Source organism: Apteryx rowi, unplaced genomic scaffold (genome assembly GCF_003343035.1).
Source record: "Apteryx rowi isolate R43461 unplaced genomic scaffold, aptRow1 scaffold_84, whole genome shotgun sequence".
Lineage (NCBI taxonomy): Eukaryota > Metazoa > Chordata > Aves > Apterygiformes > Apterygidae > Apteryx > Apteryx rowi.
This window is the reverse complement of record NW_020451138.1, coordinates 1,440,585-1,460,461: the sequence shown is the minus strand read 5'-3', so window position 1 is coordinate 1,460,461 and position 19,877 is coordinate 1,440,585. Positions and strand designations below refer to the sequence as shown.

At 39.3% G+C, this 19,877-nt stretch overlaps 1 protein-coding gene across 1 annotated transcript; it reads left to right on the top strand.

Annotated features, from left to right (window-relative positions):
• Window positions 1–7: 7 nt before the first annotated feature.
• Window positions 8–19,839, top strand: B3GAT2 (beta-1,3-glucuronyltransferase 2; the record flags this gene model as incomplete). Its single annotated transcript, XM_026090011.1, has 4 exons — window positions 8–424; window positions 12,142–12,286; window positions 19,055–19,203; window positions 19,290–19,839. Coding segments are annotated over 4 exons (798 nt in total), but the record flags the coding sequence as incomplete, so codon positions are not given.
• Window positions 19,840–19,877: the final 38 nt, after the last annotated feature.

Genomic DNA, 19,877 nt, shown 5'->3' with positions numbered 1-19,877 from the left:
GCCCCGCGGCGGCAGCCGCCCCGCGGCGGCGCGGGCGCCCCCCCCGCGGCGGCCCGAGGCGGCGCTGCCCACCATCTATGCCATCACGCCCACGTACAGCCGCCCGGTGCAGAAAGCCGAGCTCACCCGCCTGGCCAACACCTTCCGCCAGGTGGCGCGGCTCCACTGGATCCTGGTGGAGGACGCGGCGGCGCGCAGCGAGCTGGTGAGCCGCTTCGTGGCGGGCGCCGGGCTGCCCTGCACGCACCTCCACGTCCCCACGCCGCGCAGGTACAAGCGGCCCGGGCTGCCTCGCGCCACCGAGCAGCGCAACGCCGGCCTGGCCTGGCTGCGCCAGCGCCACCAGCACCTGCCGCCCCCCCAGCCCGGCGTGCTCTTCTTCGCCGACGACGACAACACCTACAGTCTGGAGCTCTTCCAGGAGGTGCGTGGCGGTGGGGGGGCGCCCCCTGCCCTGCCCTGCCCTGCCCTCCCCTCCGCCGCTGCCCGCGCGCCTCGCCTCGCCTCCCCTGAGGCTCCCGCCTCGCCTCGGCCGCCCTCCGGCGCCGGCCGTTAACGGCCCGCGCGCCCGCCGCCCTCCGGCGCCCGCCGCCGGGCTGCGCCCGGTCTCCGCTTCTCGGTGGCCCTCACCTGAGCGCGGGCACGGACGAGTCCAGCCTCCTCCTGCCCGGTCCCAGCACCTTGCGGCGCCCCGCGCCTCGGCCAGGCTCCCTGCGTTGCCGGGGGCTGCGTGCATGCGGCCGCCGCTCTCCTGTATTTACACTTCCTGGCGTTTTCTCACCCCTCCCGGCTCCCCAACTTCGCAGTGCTGTTTTCTCGTTTTTCTGCTGGGCGAGGCCGGTTTGGGGCTTATATAACGGATCCGATGTTTGTGTTATAGCGGGGGTGAAAGGCGCGCTGATTTTTTCGGACTGTGCCTCCCTCCTTGGAGGGCAAACTCGCATCAGGAGTCATGATCCTGCGGGGTTTTACTTGCCCCGAATGAATTCATCCAGATCCTGCTCCTTCACAAGCAGTTGCCCACTCTTTTTGAAGCCTTTCATTCTTAAAAGCAGCAGACAGTTTTATATAATAGCTCAACATCCTCTCAGGAGTCTCTGTTGTAAAAGGACATGTTTTGTCTTGGTTTCAGCCCCTCGGTCAAGTGCTTGCTCCTTTCTGGTAGGAACTGGCAAATACTTGGGAATGAGGTTATCCAGCTTGCTTTCTGATTTCCCACTGGCAAGAAAGAGGGGTGTTTAGTGAGTGGACATAAAACAGCAGAAGAAAGATCATGTACATCTGTAACCTTGGCAAAAAAATGAGGGAGGGTAGTGGTAGAGTAGATGGGCAGGCTGGTAGGGACTGTACAAGAGTTTAGACAAATTGAGATCAGTGGCTTTCATTGGTGAAAAGTACATTATTTTGCAGTGTGCACCAATGTTCTGTATCTTGCAAATACTGTGTTTCCTCAAATGCTTTACAATTGGTAGGTTAAAATGAACATGGTATACAGAAATGTGAAGTCCCTAGAGCAAGTTGTTTTAGGAATGCTTGTGTTGGTTTGTTTTTAGATTTATAGTGCATCAATTTCTGTTTTCAGTATTTTGACAGGTACACGGTTCCCATTCAGCAGGGATGCCCTAGTTTCTTTCTGAGTTTGTCATTCAGCATGGGAGCTGCTAATTTGAAGATCTTTGTCTGGAGGCTAAATCTTTGTTATAACTGATTTTTTTAAAATCTCATGGCTGTGCTTAGTCTGTTATAATGCAGAGCAATTGCATATACCAGTCTTTGATATGATGGGAGTGTCTGTGTCTATTCAGAGATATAAAACTAATCTGGCTCACTCCTAGGGAGTCTGTGAGCTGATACAGAAAATACACCTCGCTACGATGAGTAGTATGGGACAAAAGATATTTGGAGACAAATCTCTAAATTTTTGGAGTACAAATGTTTAGGACAAACTAAAGGAATAGTATTGACAGGCACACCACTTGAGTGACTCACAGCTACTGAAAGGGCAGAGTCAGTTTTATTCTTTTATTATTTTCCACACTTTGCTTCTAATTGCAGTGGATGTTGAAATAAAAGGATACAAACTACCTTTCTAAAGAGCTAGGCCGTGAATTCAGGAAAGCAGGTGATAAATCTGTCTGAAGGGTTAACCTTGAAAATTGCAGGCACAACAGGCAATCTGTGTTTGTTTTTGCTGAGGAGAATGCTAACCTTACATGTATAGCTGAGCAGTCCTAAGACTTCTCTTTGACCAGGGTTCAGTTGCTAGGAAAGAAGTTTTTAATTTGAATCCTGTGTTTACAGGCAAACATGTTTGCATGGTTGAGTTCTTCATATGAAACGTAATAGTTGAAAAGCTCTGTTACTGGGGTGGAGAAAGATTTTTGCTTCCCTTATCTATATATCTCTATAGTTATATAGAGATAGTATAACAGTTATATCCCTATAAATGTTTCCTGATATCACCAATGAGCTCTATGTAAGACGGGTCTCTGGACCACTAGCAACAATAACATGGTGAATTCCTGCCTGTATCTTGACCTGGCAAAATTAAAAGTAGATAGTCTCTTTGCAGATGCTCCCAACTTGATGCATCTTTGTGATGAGTGGGAGAATACATTTGGAGAGAGACAGTAGTCTTGTTTTCAATCAAAGCATTGCTTGGAATTTTATTTCTTGTTTAAAAAAAAAATTCACTGTTTTCACGGATTATGACTTGACACTCTGAAGTAAATCCCCATCTCTTCTTCAGGAGTTGATTGATTTATGAGGGTAAACTGTGCTTCTCTTCTCCAAGCATGAAGAGAACAACTTCAGAACGCATCACATGAAGTCTAGTAGTAATTCCTTTCATGAAAGTGGCTTTAGTGATACCTGAGAGGGAATTTTTTTTCTGTATGCTGTTTCATGTACCCTACCAGGCACAATTCTCCAGAGCTGCAGTTGCCTAATCCATGATCTCAGTGGAGAGCTGATTAATGGCTCTCCATAGGCTGCCCAATCGGAAGAGTGGTATAAATATGGAGCAGGGAGACAGCAGCTCCTGAATTCTGATCCTACTGCTATGGTTTACTGACTGGGTGACCTTGAACAAGTTACAGTCACAGGCAGGCCAGGAGACATGCAGATTCCAAATTGCCAAAAGCAGTGTGCATCAGGTTCTGGCCCACAGCAATTTAGTACATCTGCCAGCTTTTTAAATAGTAGGTCTATGTTCTTGGTAATGGTTTCCTTCAGAGTTAGTGTCGTTGACAACAGCGAGGACTTATTGGCGGGGGGGGATGGTAACTAACGTTGGTTTTGTAGTTGGTTAGAACCACAAAACCAGCACAACAGCAGTGATGGCATTAGGTGTGAGGTTTGCTCATTCATTTAGACAGAAAGCATTACCAGAGCAGGTGTGCCAGGGAACTTCACATTAGTGAAGGATCGTGTTTAAGGCAGCTCCTTTGCTATAGGTTTCCCTAGTGCCCTTACAGAAGACAGAGCCTTTTTAACAAAGCAAGAACAACAAAGGCTTTACTGTGAATGCAGGTATATAAGCCATAAGGATGCGCTCAAAAAGGAACTTGCTTTGATGTAAGATGCCATGGGACACTTTTGAGAGGTTTTGATTAAGATATTCTAATCTCTGTCCAAAGTACTTAAAATGTGCTTATTCCTATCATATCATTATCAGATGTACTCGATATGTAGTGAGCTGGTCCCATTAGAGCTGGGCAAAAAGGAAGTGCTTCATGGAAATTATGAGCTCCCCACCCCCAAATTACAGTAGTGCTTTTTCTGGAAAATACCACCATCTGTGGTAAATTTGGAACCCTGTGGCACTGTTCATAATTGTTGTTTTCCAAGACACATGAAACATATGACGTGCATATAGCTTAGTTTTTGACTGGCAAAAATATGTCTTCAAAGTCAAACTGAACAGAGTCTGAGCAGGTTTACTTCTAGTTTCTAGAATATGGTGGAGTGTGTAATTTGTCTTTCTGCTGCCACAATGTATTTGGCATGGGCTCAGCTGAGCATTTTGTTAAGTTAGGCTAACCTTTTCTTCCCTGAAAAGGCTTCAATGAGAGGAGCAATTGGTTCAGCGATTGTAAAATACTTCAGAGTGCTAACTGGAGTCACAGTGATGATGACAAAATATTTCCAGGAGAGGAGGCGTGGCCTTTAAGTTATTCATAACTCTTTCCACTTGAGAGTATATCAGTGCTCAAGTGAAGAATCATCAGTGCTCAAGTGAAGAATCATGCTTTTACTGTAATACTGTTGCTTCTGGTGTACTGTATTTGATCATTTATTCTTTTGGGATCCAGAAACTAGAAACTGATTTTTTTTTTTCCTACTTAGATATTATCTGTCCACCTGGAGATCCATCTCTCCATCAGAAACAACAGTCCCTGTTCTGAAAATGTCTTTAGCAGTTGAACATCAGGTTGTGCTCCTAATAAAGCCAGTGAGAGGACTAAAATCCCAAATGCGTTATTTGATATGCTTTACAGATGTTTCTACATGAATCATCATAGCTTCTTTCTATATTTTACTTGTCGGCTGTTCCTTTTGGAGTGACACTGTGTCATGGTTTCTGTTGCATTTGTCCTTCATCTCACTCCTGAGTGCAAGTTATTGTAATATTGTGACTGATGCCTAGCAACTACCGATTTTATATTTTTACACTTCCAGAAAGAAAGTCTTAGATAAGGCTGGCATGCCATCTTTGTAGAGAGATTTTAAAGTGAGCTCAGCCTAAGCACTGGAAACTGAAGGTACACAGTTGAAGTTCCGCTTCCTGTAGCACTTCACATCCTTCATGTGTTTGTAGGTCTCAGTTACTTTCTCTGCCCTTTCCGTATTTTGAATAGTTGACCAAAGGTCGCCACTTTCTTACATGTTTATATGTGCAAGTTAGAGGAATCAGTATTGGAAGTCCAGTCTACTGTTGATTACACAGAGACTCTGCTGAAACTTCTGGGGGTGAGTGGTGAGCTGCTTAGGGAGTAAAAAGGAATAATGATCTTTACATATATAAGAAGGTAAACTTGATATATTTGGAAGTGCATTGATTTTTAGAGTTTCCTGTCTATCACCTTTGGTTGCAGTTTGCTCAGATACCTAAACTGAGATGCAGCTGGAATTCAAGTGCTTAAATCTAAAACTGTGATCCATGATTTCCCTCAGTGCTAACTCTAGCTCTTTGGGCATTGGTGTCTAAGAATTTGTAGCAAGATTTGCTAGGTGCCTAAAGAATGCAAGCATAGTATATACTACTGTCTTATCTGAGTGTGAGTTGAGGATTCACAGACTGGGTTTCTTAGAGGAACCCACCCTATAGAGCATTTTGAATACAGACTTGCAACACTGAGTTCAAAATAAGTCTCAGCATTTATTATCATTTCCAAGGAAAAAATTCTCAGTAATGGCACACGCACTTTATATAACAGCCTAGTAGTTTGCCCAGTTGCCCACTAAGTTGGAGACCAGAATTCAAACTGCCATTGCTGAGCCTTGTGCAAGAATGCCTGAAATATCATGCTACGGTTGAATCTGGGAAGGGGGTAGGAGGAGAGAAAGTTAACATYCTCCACCCCCTCTCTTGAAATTGAGGCAGTCTTCAGAGGAAATCCAAGATTCTTGGAGCCACAGAGAAGACAAGAAGGAATAGGAATATGATCAGTAAAGAGGACACTCGGCTGGGGTGTTCTTCCCAGGAGTAGTTTAAGCAAAAAATCCCTAATATTTTGAAAATATGCTAACGCTTAGGTGGTGGCCTTCTTTGCCCAGATCATCCTCAAGTCAGCCAGACTTGAACAAAGATTCATGAAGAAGAGAGGAAAGATAGTAAAGATTGTGTCTGTGCTAGTAGATGTGACCTCCTCATCAAAGGGTAAAGCTGTCCAAGTCTGTAGTAATTTTCATAGTGGCACTGTGGAGCAGAGGACAAGTTGCATGAGTGATCCAGACCGAAAACATTTTCATAACCCCGTGCCCTTCACTCTCCCCAGAAGAGTGTATGCAGGTAGCTGATATTCTAATTGCTGTTAATAGAGTTTGTAGCTTGGAAAAATCCTTGTTAGTAAAAATATAACAGTTATTTGCAGACATTGCATATCACGTAGGCATCTCATGGCCACCCGCGACGTCTGTCAGCCGTACACAGGCTTCCTTACTTTCTAGAGAGCTTTCCGTGTCCACGTGTTGCTGTTTTATTGTTCTTTGTTCTTTCACTCCAGGCGGGACCTAAGTACAGCAAGGTGTTTCCTTTCAGATGCACTTCTCATTGTGCCTAAAARCCCGTTTGTGCTGTGCACTTTTTGCAGGGAACTTGTGAACTCACCTAACCTTTACGAAGTGTCTGTCAAGTGTGTGTATAACACACAGAACATGCAGGTGTTACGTATTATCAAAGTTAATTTTATCATGAGACAACAGGCTTTCAGTACACATAAATATGCGCACATTTCAGGGTATCGTGTGTTCTTTATTAATGCCTTAAACTGATTTATTTGTTGTTTGTATGTGGGAGATAGCACTTTTAAATGGCTACGTATTCACAGAGTCAACACTAACACCAAAAACAGCCCAGCTCATTCACTATCTAGGGACTTGTGACCTGATATAATGATCAGAGAAACCGGTTGCAAGTTTTTCCACTGATTTGAATAGCTCCTGGATTAAACCTTAATTGAGAAGTGACATTAATACATGATTTGTCAAAAAATCTCAGTAAAATATTTTGAAAGTGAAGATTAAAGCTTTCGTGAAAAATTCACGCTGTCCATGAATTTTGTTCCCCATTAGCAGAAGAAGGGTTTTTAAATTTGTTTTTAAAGTTTTTCTTTCTTTTTTACTTGCAAGGAGATTTTTCAGGTTAGATAGGGGTTTTAGAGATATGAGCAGCTGGAAAATGAGATTACACTTCAGTTTTCCCATGACCATCTTTGTAAAATATTTTGAGAGCAACTCAAAAAATACACCCCAGAAGAGGTGAATATTTATTATGTATTCCAACCTTAACTAGTGAAGGGTTAGTGCTCCTTTGATAGCTTAATGTAGGGTATTAAGATTAAGGCAGTTATTTTAAAAACAACTTATCTGTATTTTTAATGGATATATTTATTATAAAGATTTTAAAGTAATATAAGTGAATCTGTTTATCTTTCACAAACATGGAGATCTTTCGTCACATCTTGTTGGAGTTGGTTGGAAAATCAGACTATTGCTAGTCTTAAAAATAACATCCAGTGGCCTAGACAGAACTAAGTATTAGGTGGCTGTCATTAGTTATTTTCCTCATAATAAGAAAGACCCAAATATGAGTTAGCAGTGCATTAAATACCTTTCTAGTTTATAAATGATTTAAGAGTACAAGACAGATCTTAAATACACACTGACATTCCCCTTGCGCACAGACATATAATAGCTAGGCTAAAAAGGTTGGATTAGAAAAGACTGGTAGAGAAACAATGAAATAGCTTTAAAATGAAAGGAAACAGAAAAAAGGATTTAAAGCAGATAAATCAGAATGAGGAACTCTGGATTACAAGGTACCAAGCACTGTCTGTTTCTGTATTTAAGGCAGCAGTTGTCTTATTTCCACCTGTGAAACTAATACCATTACTATGATATTAGGAATAGTCAGCAGCTCTTCAGAGGTACATTGCATGATGCAGGAACACAATCTAGTAGAATAACAAAGTAGGATAAGAAAAAGAGTAAGTAGGATAGTCAAAAGGAAACATGAATAATGAATGTTTTGGAAGTCTTCTCATTCCAGCAAAATTGGTTCCTAACTGATTTAGTTAAACTTAGTGCGGTTTCCTCCTGTAGGGAAGCTGTATTGAAATTTGTGCCCAAGGATGTCAATATTATTTAGAAGCATTAATCATTGTATCCAGTTTATAAAATGTTGCTGGAGAGAAGGAGAGATTAATCTATTCTCACTATTCAGTGTGGATGAGATAAGAATCAGCAGAGGAAGTTTAAGATAGGTATTTAGTAAAAGCTTTCTAATAGTAAGGACACTGGATCAGATCACCTGCAAGGGTTGTGGAGCTTTTATTATTTGTTGTCCTTAAGAACAGATTAGACAAACATCTGTCAAGAATGGTTTAAATGTCATCTATCAATCTGGGGGGGAGGGGTGTCACAGACTACATGGGTGACCGACAAATTTCTTTGATTTGTAGACGCTTTCTACAAGTTTTTCTGTGGGGATGTGTGGGCCCTTTACACTCAAGTTTACTGACAAGCTTGCTTTTTGTAGTTATTATCCCTAAAGCCTCACAGTCCCTGAACCGCAAAACTGCTGGCACAGATTTTCTATGTCTCAGTAACTCCTTTGAAGTAATGGGAAGTAGGAGTAGAAGCTCCACTTAATGTCTAAGAATACGGGCATTACGTTGTTGCCACTGAGCTGTCCTGACTCGTAGTGCAGTCACATAAGTTTTATGGAAGCAGAATTCAGCTTTAAATGACCTGCAAGTCATGCAGGATGCTTGTTTGAGAACTGATAGGAAACCTGGCTGTAGTCACGCTTTAACCCATAACTTTTTTCTCTCTCAAAGAGTTGCAGTGAAGAAGCTCTAGATTGTATCTTGGTAATAAAGTATTGGAGTTCTGTGTATAAATGTGCTTGAGTCTCGCTGTGATGGAAGGGCAAGCCTGGATGATGATCTGTACACTGACCAGTACAGTTTGTGAATTACACAAGGGTTCAAGTGATAGAGAATGGAAGAAGGAAAAAAAGTTTACTGCATGTGGCAGCCAAATTCACCGAGAACTTTCAATCCCAGATAGAAATACATCAAGATCAGGCTGCAAAAACACTAGGATGGCTGTTCCAGCCCAGAAGCCTTTTCACTGTAGCAAGTACAACCGTATCTCCTTCTCTCTGTCATTTACCTTCATTCTCCTAGGGCTTTTATATTTTCTTACTAGCTTGGCATCTTCCGTGTCCATCAGTCCCACACATCCCATCTCTTATTAAGCAGCTTCTCCTGAATGATTAATGAGATGCTATTCTTAGCAATGCTTTTATGACTCTCTTTTATTGCTCTGCTTCATTTTCTGCATTTTTACTGGTTAGTTTCTTTGTGAGCCTTGTGTTACTACTGTATTTACTACTGCATACTCATCACCTTATTTGGATTTCTCTGTCATTTGTTAGGTTTCTCTTCTTTCATTTCCTTGCCCGTTCCTCCCCAGTTTTGTCTCCCCCGCTGCTTTTTGGCTTATTTTACCCTCTTACAGTTCCCCCCACACACCCTTTTTTTTCCCACTCTATCTTCCTCCATCCAATACATCACTTTCCTCTGGTGTCCTGACACCTTTTCAGATAATCACAAAATAAACAGAGGAAAAAGCGGAGATTTCTCCTATCTTAAGACAGCTGTCTAAGTCAGGCAGGATGAATCACATCAGTAGGCTGCTATCTCTCTATCTCTGTTCATCAACTGTAGTCAGTCTAAACAGCTAGCATAGACGAGATGTCTAGCTTGCAAGAATTAAGTGAGGTGAATTGAATTCATATAAACTACTAGACTTAATATGTTGAATATTAAGATAATGTGTTACTGTACATTAAAATGACAGGTGGAGGAGTAATTTAGGAAGCTGTTGATGTAATTTATAGGATTTGGGAAGTTGTTTAACCCACAGCAACAAAGCTATTTAGAATTAATATGTTTTTGAATTACCTTTTTATGGCCCAATGATTGGTAGCATCAAATTCCAGATAAAAGCTGACCTTTGAATCCAAATACAGTTTTCCTCTCATCCTACAGGAATACAACCATAACACATCAGTATGTTAAATGCAGTAAGGTTGTTTTCAGAAGATTAAAAGAAATATCCCTACTTTCATCTATCTTACATATCCTGAGGCTGTAAGGCATTTTCGAATTAGCAGAAATACAGGTATAGATGTGCTCTTTCACTTTGTACTTTAAGAAATTGCTATATTCTTGATACCTGCTTATTTCATTCTCCAAAAATATATCATATGAGATAATAAAGAAAAAAAGTATCAAAGGACAAAATAAAGAGCTCTGTAAATATTTACTTAGTTTCTTTTGATATCTGGTGGCTTTACTGACTTAACTCACAAACACCAAGACAGGCCCAAGACTATAAGAACTAAATCTTCTTGGACCATTTCATACTGGTTTTATAAGGTCAGTGGGATACTCGTTTGACAAGATTTTCCTATGCATTGTGCAAAGCATAGAAAGTATGACCATAAATCAGCCTAGTTATGCTAGTATAAATGCTGTGGCACCATTCACCGAATTCAGAAGTGTTGTGTGATCTGGCTGATGTCAAAATATAACTACTGAAATGATTATTGGGAGAAAAAGCAGGGTAGGGGCTTACCATGCATTAGCTACTCTGCTGTAGTTACAAGTGTGTGTGTTTTGATCTTGTGGCTATTTTGTATTTACCATGGGGAAGTACATGGGTGCAGGCAGTTGGCATTGAGTAAATAGTATGCTGTAAATCCATACACTGATAATTTGTTCATGTGGCTATATCCTCCAGAAGCTTTTTTTTGGAGGAGGAGGAGGAAGTGCATGCCTCTCCTGTGTGTATATACACATATATGGATTTTAAATATTTATTTTAAGCTTTCCCTATGTTAAGCTCTCTTAAAAAAATCTGCTAATGTTTTTAGGTGTGAAATGTAGACCAGAGCTTTCTGGTAGATCTCCTGGGAATCTAGATGATATGTATGATAAATCTTTAACTTTGACAGATAGAGAGGGAAGAGTTTAATATTAAAACCAAGGTTTTCTTTTACTTGAACATCTATTGATATGGGAGTGCTGTTAGGAAAAACAAGCAAAATTTTACATATTTGTAAGATGAGTGTTCGGAAGGGGAAAGGGATAACCTTTCCCTAGGGGATAGGCCTCAACTACACTAGAAAACAAACTTTAAAAAAAAAAAATCAAATTAAAGCTGTGTTACACTGAAATAGTTCAGCTTAATACTTGCTTAAATAGGACTGTATTTAAGCACACTAGTTAAAACAATGGCATTTAAATTAGTTAAGTTGCATAGGTGAGGTTGCAGCGTTCACAGTCTCAATTCTGGGCTCATGTTCTTAGTTCTCGTGCCAGGGTGTCAGTGACTTTCCAGCGGGGAGCCACACATCAGGGTTCTTGTCACGTTACCAGCAGTGTGTCCTGTTTACCAGAGCAAGTGATTTGCTTACCAGTGAACTTGAATTCATTGAATCCTGGTCATGCACACTTTTTGCTAGCAAGAAATTTTCTAATAACTATAGATTCCTCTAGGTTATATGAGGACTGCATTTCCAGAATTTACATTTAGTTACATTTAAGGCATTGGGAAAAACTCCCACACTGACACTGAACTAACAGAAGCATGCTGACCAACCTGTTTTTTTTTTCATTTCCAGAAACATTTACATTGTACCTAGAAAAGATGATTAGAGTTAAAAAGTTTGATAAAAAAGATGAAAAGATGAAAAGTTTAAAAAAATAAATAGTCAAAACAATCCTTTTTTTATGAGCCTTTAATACATCTAAGCTGCATTTTTTGGATAAATCTGGTATGTTGCAGGAAGGGAAAGAGTTTCGTGTCACAATTTCTTGTACTCAGTATATTTGTTATCAGTCTCAAACTAATTGTACATGTCTTAATGAAATGCATATTTCTTAATCATTATTGTCTGCTTTTTCTCACTGGGCATCTACAATATATAAACAACCTATAGAAATAAACCTATTGAAAGAATACTATATTCTTGCAGAGAAGAAAGATCTATTATAGATACACCTATAAATACCCAAATGAACAAAAAAGGAAACAAATACTATTTTTTCGTAGCTTTAAAAAAATTTATTATAAAAAATAATAGGATATTTTCAGTAGAATTGAAGTGTCTACCGGCTAGAGAGCTGGAGATTTCACAGAAATTCAGTGGGTGCGCTCAGCTTTCAAATGCTTATTTTGCCAGGCTGAAATCTGCAAGATAGAATTGCTTTTCAACACCTAGTATTGATTACTGATGTCTAGGCTTTCCATCGACACTTTAAAAAAACCAACAAAATAACAAAAAAAAAAGCAACGCAGCCTACTAGGAAATCTTATGTAAAATCCCGCTATRCATGCCTCTTGCAGATGCGTACAACCCGCAAGGTATCAGTGTGGCCCGTGGGACTTGTGGGAGGGCGACGGTACGAGCGCCCTGTTGTGGAAAATGGCAAAGTCGTCGGCTGGTACACTGGCTGGAGAGCTGACAGGCCCTTTGCTATTGACATGGCAGGTAAGTACAAAGTTGCATGATATATGAATGTGTTTCTCATAGTACCTATCTTGTACACTTTTTATGAGCAGGACAGAAACATGTTTCAATGTAAACAGCTTATAAAACTTCTAAAAGTGCAGCCATTGTATATAGCCCTTTTAGCATTAAATATCTTGGAAGTCTTAGCTTGCACACTTTATCTAAATAAGTTGCTTCTTGGTAATAGCCAAACATACTTTCACTTGTTTTAATTTTATGTGGCAACTTGTCTTTTATGTTGTATGAATTGTTTGTCTAAAACAAGTTAATTGTAAATTAATTCATCTAATTAATTTTTTCAAGAAGTCTCTGCCTTTCATTGTCACCAATCTATACCAGACAGTATAAATGAAGTCCCTTCTTAGACCTCATGTTGTAAAATGCTACTTATGAAATGATTCATTTTTGATTAGTTACTTGGAATGACAGTGATAACTATAGATGGATATAGTTTGAAACAGTGGGCTTAAGAGAAAAAAAATGTCACTGACAACTATAGCCTAGTAGATGAAGGCAGCAAAGTTTAAAAATTTATCATCTAATCAATCTTTTTCTGTGAAGTTAGCATACCACATAGCTCTGTCTCACTGTCAATCCATGCTTAGACAATCATTTGAATTTATTCACAACTGCCAACTGAATCACCAATGTACAGGATTCTGATTTTTGATGCAGCAGCAGCTTGTTTCCCAGAATATGATATTTGTGCTTAAGCATATTCTGTATTTGGGAAGAGGAAGGAGAAGGAAGAGGAGGGATATGAGGACAAGAAACAGAAAATAACCAGCCATTTTCTTTCTTCCTGAAACCCTTATATTTTAGGAGTGGGGAAAGTAGAGTGCTTTTTCATTTCAACAAAATGTTTTTTTATGGATTGAAATGTTTGATGAAAACTACGTAGAGTTAATTGGTTAAAAATAGTAATGGGAGGACTAATAATAGTGTCTTACCAATAGAAATATTAACAACTGAATTTTTCTGCACTGTAGAAGGATTTCAAGTCAATGGTATCACCTGGCATGAAAATATTTGAGTGTCTCTGCAGTGACATCCCTCAGGAGGAGATCTCAATATCTCAGTCCTTAAATGAGTGCAGCCTGTTGAGAGGACTGCTGCTGCACACTTCAAGAACAGTCTCTGCCTGTAGGTTTACAAGTGCATACTGATATTATGCTGTAGAAGTGGTTGCTCATGGGTATTATAAGGATGATAGTATTGTCCGTAATTCATTAGCAACAGACGAAAAGCAGTTATACAGCATTAGCCCAGGTACTCAAATCTAGCACAAGTGGGGAGAGTCCTGTTGATTTCATTGCAATCAGCTCAAAGACCCTACATGGTCAACTTCCCTGGAATCGTTTTTGAAATGTACTCACACATTTGATCAGTTAAGTAAACACTGGTTGTTTCTTTTGAGGAGTTTGTGGCTGATAATTGTTATTCTGCTATGCTAAACTGTGTTCAGAAAAAATAGCAGCTGTTTCCTGTGTCACTTCTTCTCTGGCAAACAGGCCACAGTTTCTAGAGTTTGACACAGAATTCCTTACCATTTTGGGGGGAAAGGGGGAAATTAGGTATTGCAAGCAAAAAGTGTCATTGATTCTGAGGAGGAAAAGGATGGGAAAGAAGAGTGCAACAAGCTTGTTAACAAGGGGGAGAGTATTTAGAGGCTAGAGAACAAGGAGGTGTGAGGGAAGAGAATATGAGGCAAAGGAGAAAAGGCACAGGTACTCAGAGGCTAGACAAATGTGCACCCAAGAGAGAGGGGCTCCCCACAGCATAAGTAGAAAATAAAAGCCTAGGACAGAGAAGAGAGGAAAAAAAAACCCCGAAGAGTGAATCATATTTTTTTCTCCACGCTGCCCAATGTGGGAGAAGGCAATGATGGTATTAAAGCAAGGGAGGGGAAAGAACAGAGCTGCTATTCGCTCTCCTTCCTCCTGAGAACCAATTTGACTCATTCACTCATGTCTGTGGTACAGTAAACACCCCTCTTTTCATAGTTAAATGTGGTTGTCTTGCTAAAGAGGCTGCCAAGGCTGTAGTCCTAAGTTTTTAGTACTGGCTCTAGGAAACAGGACCCAGCATCTGCAATATGTTCTGTTGCCTCTTATCTCTTCTCATCCTCTATAGCCTCTTTAGTTTCATAAAACTCAGAGCTTAAGCAGAGAGACAGAACAGCGTGACCTCACAAATAAAATGATTCTCCCACTTCTAGCGTAAATCTGCCTTTGTTTTCAATATAATGCTAAAAGGTATTTATTGTTAGCTGAAATCAACCTGTCCTTATTACTTTGGAAACATGTATTACCTAATACTGTTGAAGGAAGATTTTTGTATTTCTTGATGAAATCATCATTTAGCTATGTTCTGCAATATATATTATTGGTACTATTAATACTGCTTTTAGTAGACTGTGATGATAAATGTTTTATTAAACAGAGCTAAGCAAAATCCTATACCCACTGTACAAAAATTATAGAAGATGGGCTCTTATATACTGCAAAATCAAATTCATTAGGAAAGAAAACCATCCTTCAGATACAGACAAACATTTCCCAGAGGGTGGAATGGGAAACAAGTTGTCTTTCCAAAAATGCAGTCCTAAGACTTTAAAAGTATTATCAGAATCTTGGTTAAACATGAACTGAGGGAAGCTAGTTTAAAAAAAAAAGTTGAGGTTATATTAACGATAAGAACATAGGAAGCATGCTCCGATCTCATCTTAATCTAAACAAAATATACCACAAGACAGACTTCCTTTAATTTTCTTTGATTAGTATTTCTGTCTGATTGAACAATTTGATTCTGTGACTGCTGTGAAGCATTTCCATTCCTTGGTGGTTCTAGCTGGCTAGTTGAAGCACTTTTCCTAGTAGGTTGGCATGGAAATACTGCAACAGGCCCCATCTCGGTCCCTTTGTCCGGGGAGCACCACAGTAAAAAGGGAGTGAAGCTAGAATTTCCAACAGTTTGCCTTGATGTAGAGCTACCTAAGAAGGTTTCAGAACACCACTTCTTATTTCACTTGCTTGTCTGCTGTCAAAAGCCTTTCAACAGGGAAAGAAAATGTACTAGTTAGAGTGTTAGCATGGCGATACTTGTAAAACTTATCACACTGAAGAAATGAATGATATATTGAATGGCAGTATGGAAAAGAATAATTGTTTACACTGCCAAAAATAATCCATTCATTTAGACTGGCTAAAAATAGTAACTTTAAGCAATAGCTGTTTAAATTTTTTTGGCTAGAAATACATTATTTCTGTATACCTCCAGATAATATTTGAAGAGTTAACGTGCCTGAGTGTGTCCTAAAGTCAAGCTCCACAAATACTTGAATTGTCTGCAAGGCACAAAGTGGAATTTTATCCCTGGACATATTCTGAACCCAGAAAGCCTGATGTGAATATGAACTCCATTCTGTCACTACACTTTAATATCTAAAAGAATACAGGCCATGATGAGATATGTTGAGACTTTTATGCAAATTAAATAATCACAGTAGAGCTTTGCAAAAAAAGATTTAAACTGTATTTTCAGATTACTAGTAGCCATGTGGGCTTCTGAAACAAGTGCACTGTGTTGTTTATTGTAGACCTGATTTAAAATACAGAATATTCTGTATAAGGGATGCCACTATTGATGTACCTTTGGCTTGTTCCCAGTGTGAGAGTTTTAGACCATCTATGAGAAGATGTTGGATCGTGATTCTTCTAAAGCCAAGATTGCTCAAGGAAAACAGATGGGTGCTTTAGAGTATATATATTAGCATTCCAGGAGCTACTTCAGGTTTAGAGATTGATCTACACCTATCTGTATACCATGGGAATCACCAGGCAAGCAGATTTTGGACTTTTGGTCCAGAGTTCATCCACTGTGCCCTAAGTTTCTCTCCTGGCGCCTGAGCAACTAACTTTTTTGGATTTTGCCATAATATGAGATCTTCAGTACATACCATGTTTCTTATCATTCTGCTAAGAAAAAAGCTAGACTATTAATCACCAGTGGACACTACAAACCATGACATCTTTTGTCATGCTTTTGCTGAAAGTCAGGAGTATAAACAAAAAGAAAAAAAAATCTAAAGTCAGCTGCTACGGCAGCTATAGCACCCCTCCATGAAAATGCAGCAACCAGTGCCCCTGAAAGGCTGACAAATATTTTAAATGTTGTAGACTAGGTAGAGAGCCTCTTTCATAGTAATTTAACTGTCAGCAGACCCCTCTTTTCTAAACTACAAAAACTCCTGTTCTCAACCTCTGCCTTAGAGCAACCAAAATAGTATGTCACCAGGAGAAGATATTTGAAGGAAGCAGACCTTGAGCTATGGGATGTTAAACAAGTTAAAGGTAGCACATTAAACTGTGTTGAAACCAGTATATCTGTACCAACATCAACACTAAGCATTAGCATTTATACACTCAAGAAATGATAAATGTTCTCTTTCGGTTTCTATTATGCCTTCAGCTATTATCCTATCTGAACCATTCAGGAGGGAAATGCATTTGTCACGGCAACAAAAATCTTTGAAGACTGTCTTAGTTTCCTAACTGAATGAAGAAAAACAGTGCTACTTTTTAAACAGAAGCCACTGATCTAACACAAATCACTGTGTGAATTAACAGAAACAACTCCTCTAGAAAGAAACACAGATCTAATCCTTGCCATGTCTTCCAAATATCTTGTCCTTCAGCAGATTCATTCTTATTCAGGTGGCCCTTCAGTCAATTAGAGTTACAGCCTGGGCATTAAACACAAACAAACAGCCCTTCACATGCTGGCTATGAAATTGTCCTGTGGTGTTTCAGGTGATTTTAAGCCCAATATGACCTTGCAGCAATAATTACCAAGGAAAAGACCCACAGCCCTCTTCACTTATGCTACTTTGGAGTCAGTAATTCCTTGTAATCCCTGGTCAGGGATAGTATTCAAAATACCAATGGCTTTTCATCTATTACCAAGGGATCATTAGCTACCAAGGGAAATAAGTAGTGCCCATACGGTCAAAACCTGAGCCGTCTCATCTTTTTGTTGGCAAAATGATCCTTCTGTGATACACTCAGCAAAAAGCTGTCACTAGAAAATGGTTTTTACTCGAGTCCATTAGACATCTATCCACATGAATCTAAGATGTCCTAAATGTCAAATCAAAGCAGCTGTAAAGCAGAACTGAAGAGGAGGAGCCAGGAGTTTATTTATTTCAAGTTGCTGCTTATTGGATTCTCTTAAGATATACAAAGACTACATCATCACTGATGCAGGAAACAAACCTCAGGCCACAGGACAATCAGCACACAGTAGCCTATGACCTCACCACATATAACACTTGGTTTAACAATTATTTGACTTTATTTTTCAGTCCAGGTGCCTGAAAACACAGAGCAGCTGTGTCCCTCAGTGAACTGGGACCTATTTCCATCCAACCCCCATTCTTTCATCTGCAGTATCCCTTTTTTTTTTTTTTTTTAAACTTAAAGAAAAATCACTTTCTGGAGTCTTACAATGCTCTGCTACAGGTAAAAGCATGATAATTTTAAGACAGAGGTGGCTTCAACATGCTTTCTTTACAGGTAATGTATTAATTACTTTGTTATATTTTCTTCTTTAAAAGGTTCCTGTAAAAGCCTGCAGATACTTTCAAAGAAAATACTGTAGCAAGACTACTCTAATAGAAAAGGGGGAACTGATTTATATGCTATCAGAGAAAGTTACATTCCTTTTTTATGAGAAAATATTAATACTGGCTTTAGAATTAAATTAACAAATAGCATTTTTAAATTAAATAGATATCAAAACTATGTTAATACTCTGTGATAAAATGACAACTGGAACCATTCTGAATTGACTAACAGATTTCATTGATAGACTTGGCTATTAGGGAATTAGACGTGATTTTTCTTTACAAGTACGTCAGTATAGTTTTGGGTAACACAAGTATAAATGCCACTGAACCTTACTGAATGACAACTGGAAAGTTCTATAAATAGTGGCAAACTGGAGATCCACAATAGTTGCCTCAGTGAGAGTGAATTTGCGCAAACTAGTGATTTCTCAGTTTGTTAGCTCCCTGTGATAGACCTAAAATACGTTACCTGGGGAATGCATTGCGAATAAAGTCATGTGCACTGAAGCAGTCCTTTGAGTAGTTCTGCACAGTCCACAGCTGAGCTACAGACTGTCTTGCAGCCTACATTTTGTGAATCATTTTCAAAAGTGTACAAGAACTACATACAAGACAAAAGATTAATTTGACTTGCCTTTCAGCAGTAATAATGTTAAAACTCTCCAAAGGCTAACTGACCACAGTAGTTATGATTATATAACTTATTTTATTCCATTTTTCATTTTTGACTCACCTTTATTACCTAGATGTGTTTGTACAGTGTGAATTTCATACATTTTATTTTAGCTCAAATTCAGTTTTATTTCTTAATTAGAAGTAGAAAGGGAGGGTACACTCTGAGATCTTTGCAATACCTGACTTTTCAGGCAAAACAGGAAAATGACTAAATCATGTAGGAGAAATTACAGTGCAACCCCCTCCCCCCCCCAAAAAAAAGTCTTATGCATCTTCACGGCAAAAAGCAAAACAATGTAGTATGTACAACCTCACCAAATATTGTCTATCCATGTAAAGATTGAATTACACGTTTTTAAAAGGAATGTGGAGATTTCTAGGATTAAGTATAAATTGCATAAAAATGTAAAACCTTCAGGTTTTTCTTAATCCTTTTTTTATTCAAGGATTTGCTGTGAGTCTTCAAGTGATTCTGTCACATCCAAAAGCTGTATTCAAGCGTCGTGGTTCTCAACCAGGAATGCAAGAATCTGATTTTCTAAAACAGATAACAACAGTGGAGGAACTGGAACCAAAAGCAAACAACTGCACAAAGGTACTAATTTCCACACTTACTAAAAAGCTTTTATATTATCTTTGTAGATTACCTAGTACTGTACTAACAGAGATATTATTTTACAGGTTCTTGTATGGCACACACGAACAGAAAAAGTAAATCTAGCTAACGAGCCAAAATATCATCTGGACACAGTCAATATTGAGATATGATCTGGAGATACAGTTACACAGGAAATAAGAGTACAATGGATATGTCAGAAGATGGGAGAATTCAGCCAGTTAAAATAGTGTGCTCCTGTGTGAGATCTTTTATTAGTTGTCTGATGGACTTCTGTGGAAACAAAAAAAGTTGTCATATACCTTGATAAGCAAATCAAATGGGTGTGCTTTGTTCTAACTTGTTTGCATGAATTTCTGAACTTGGTCTTAAAACAGACACTTCCCTTTGTTTTAAGACTGTTTCCACACAGTAAAAACAATCAAGAGACAAACATGACTGCAATGGAATACTTTCAAAATCATCATTTATGTATATAGTTTTTGTATTTATCCAACCTAATGGTGTAATTATAAACTGATTTTAAATCACAAACTGTTGCCCACCAAAATATTTGTGTAAATGGATTCTCCAAATTGAATATGTTTTCCTTCATTAAAAACAGACTTCTTGAAGAAAAAGTGATCAAACAGGTCATACAATCATGAAATAAA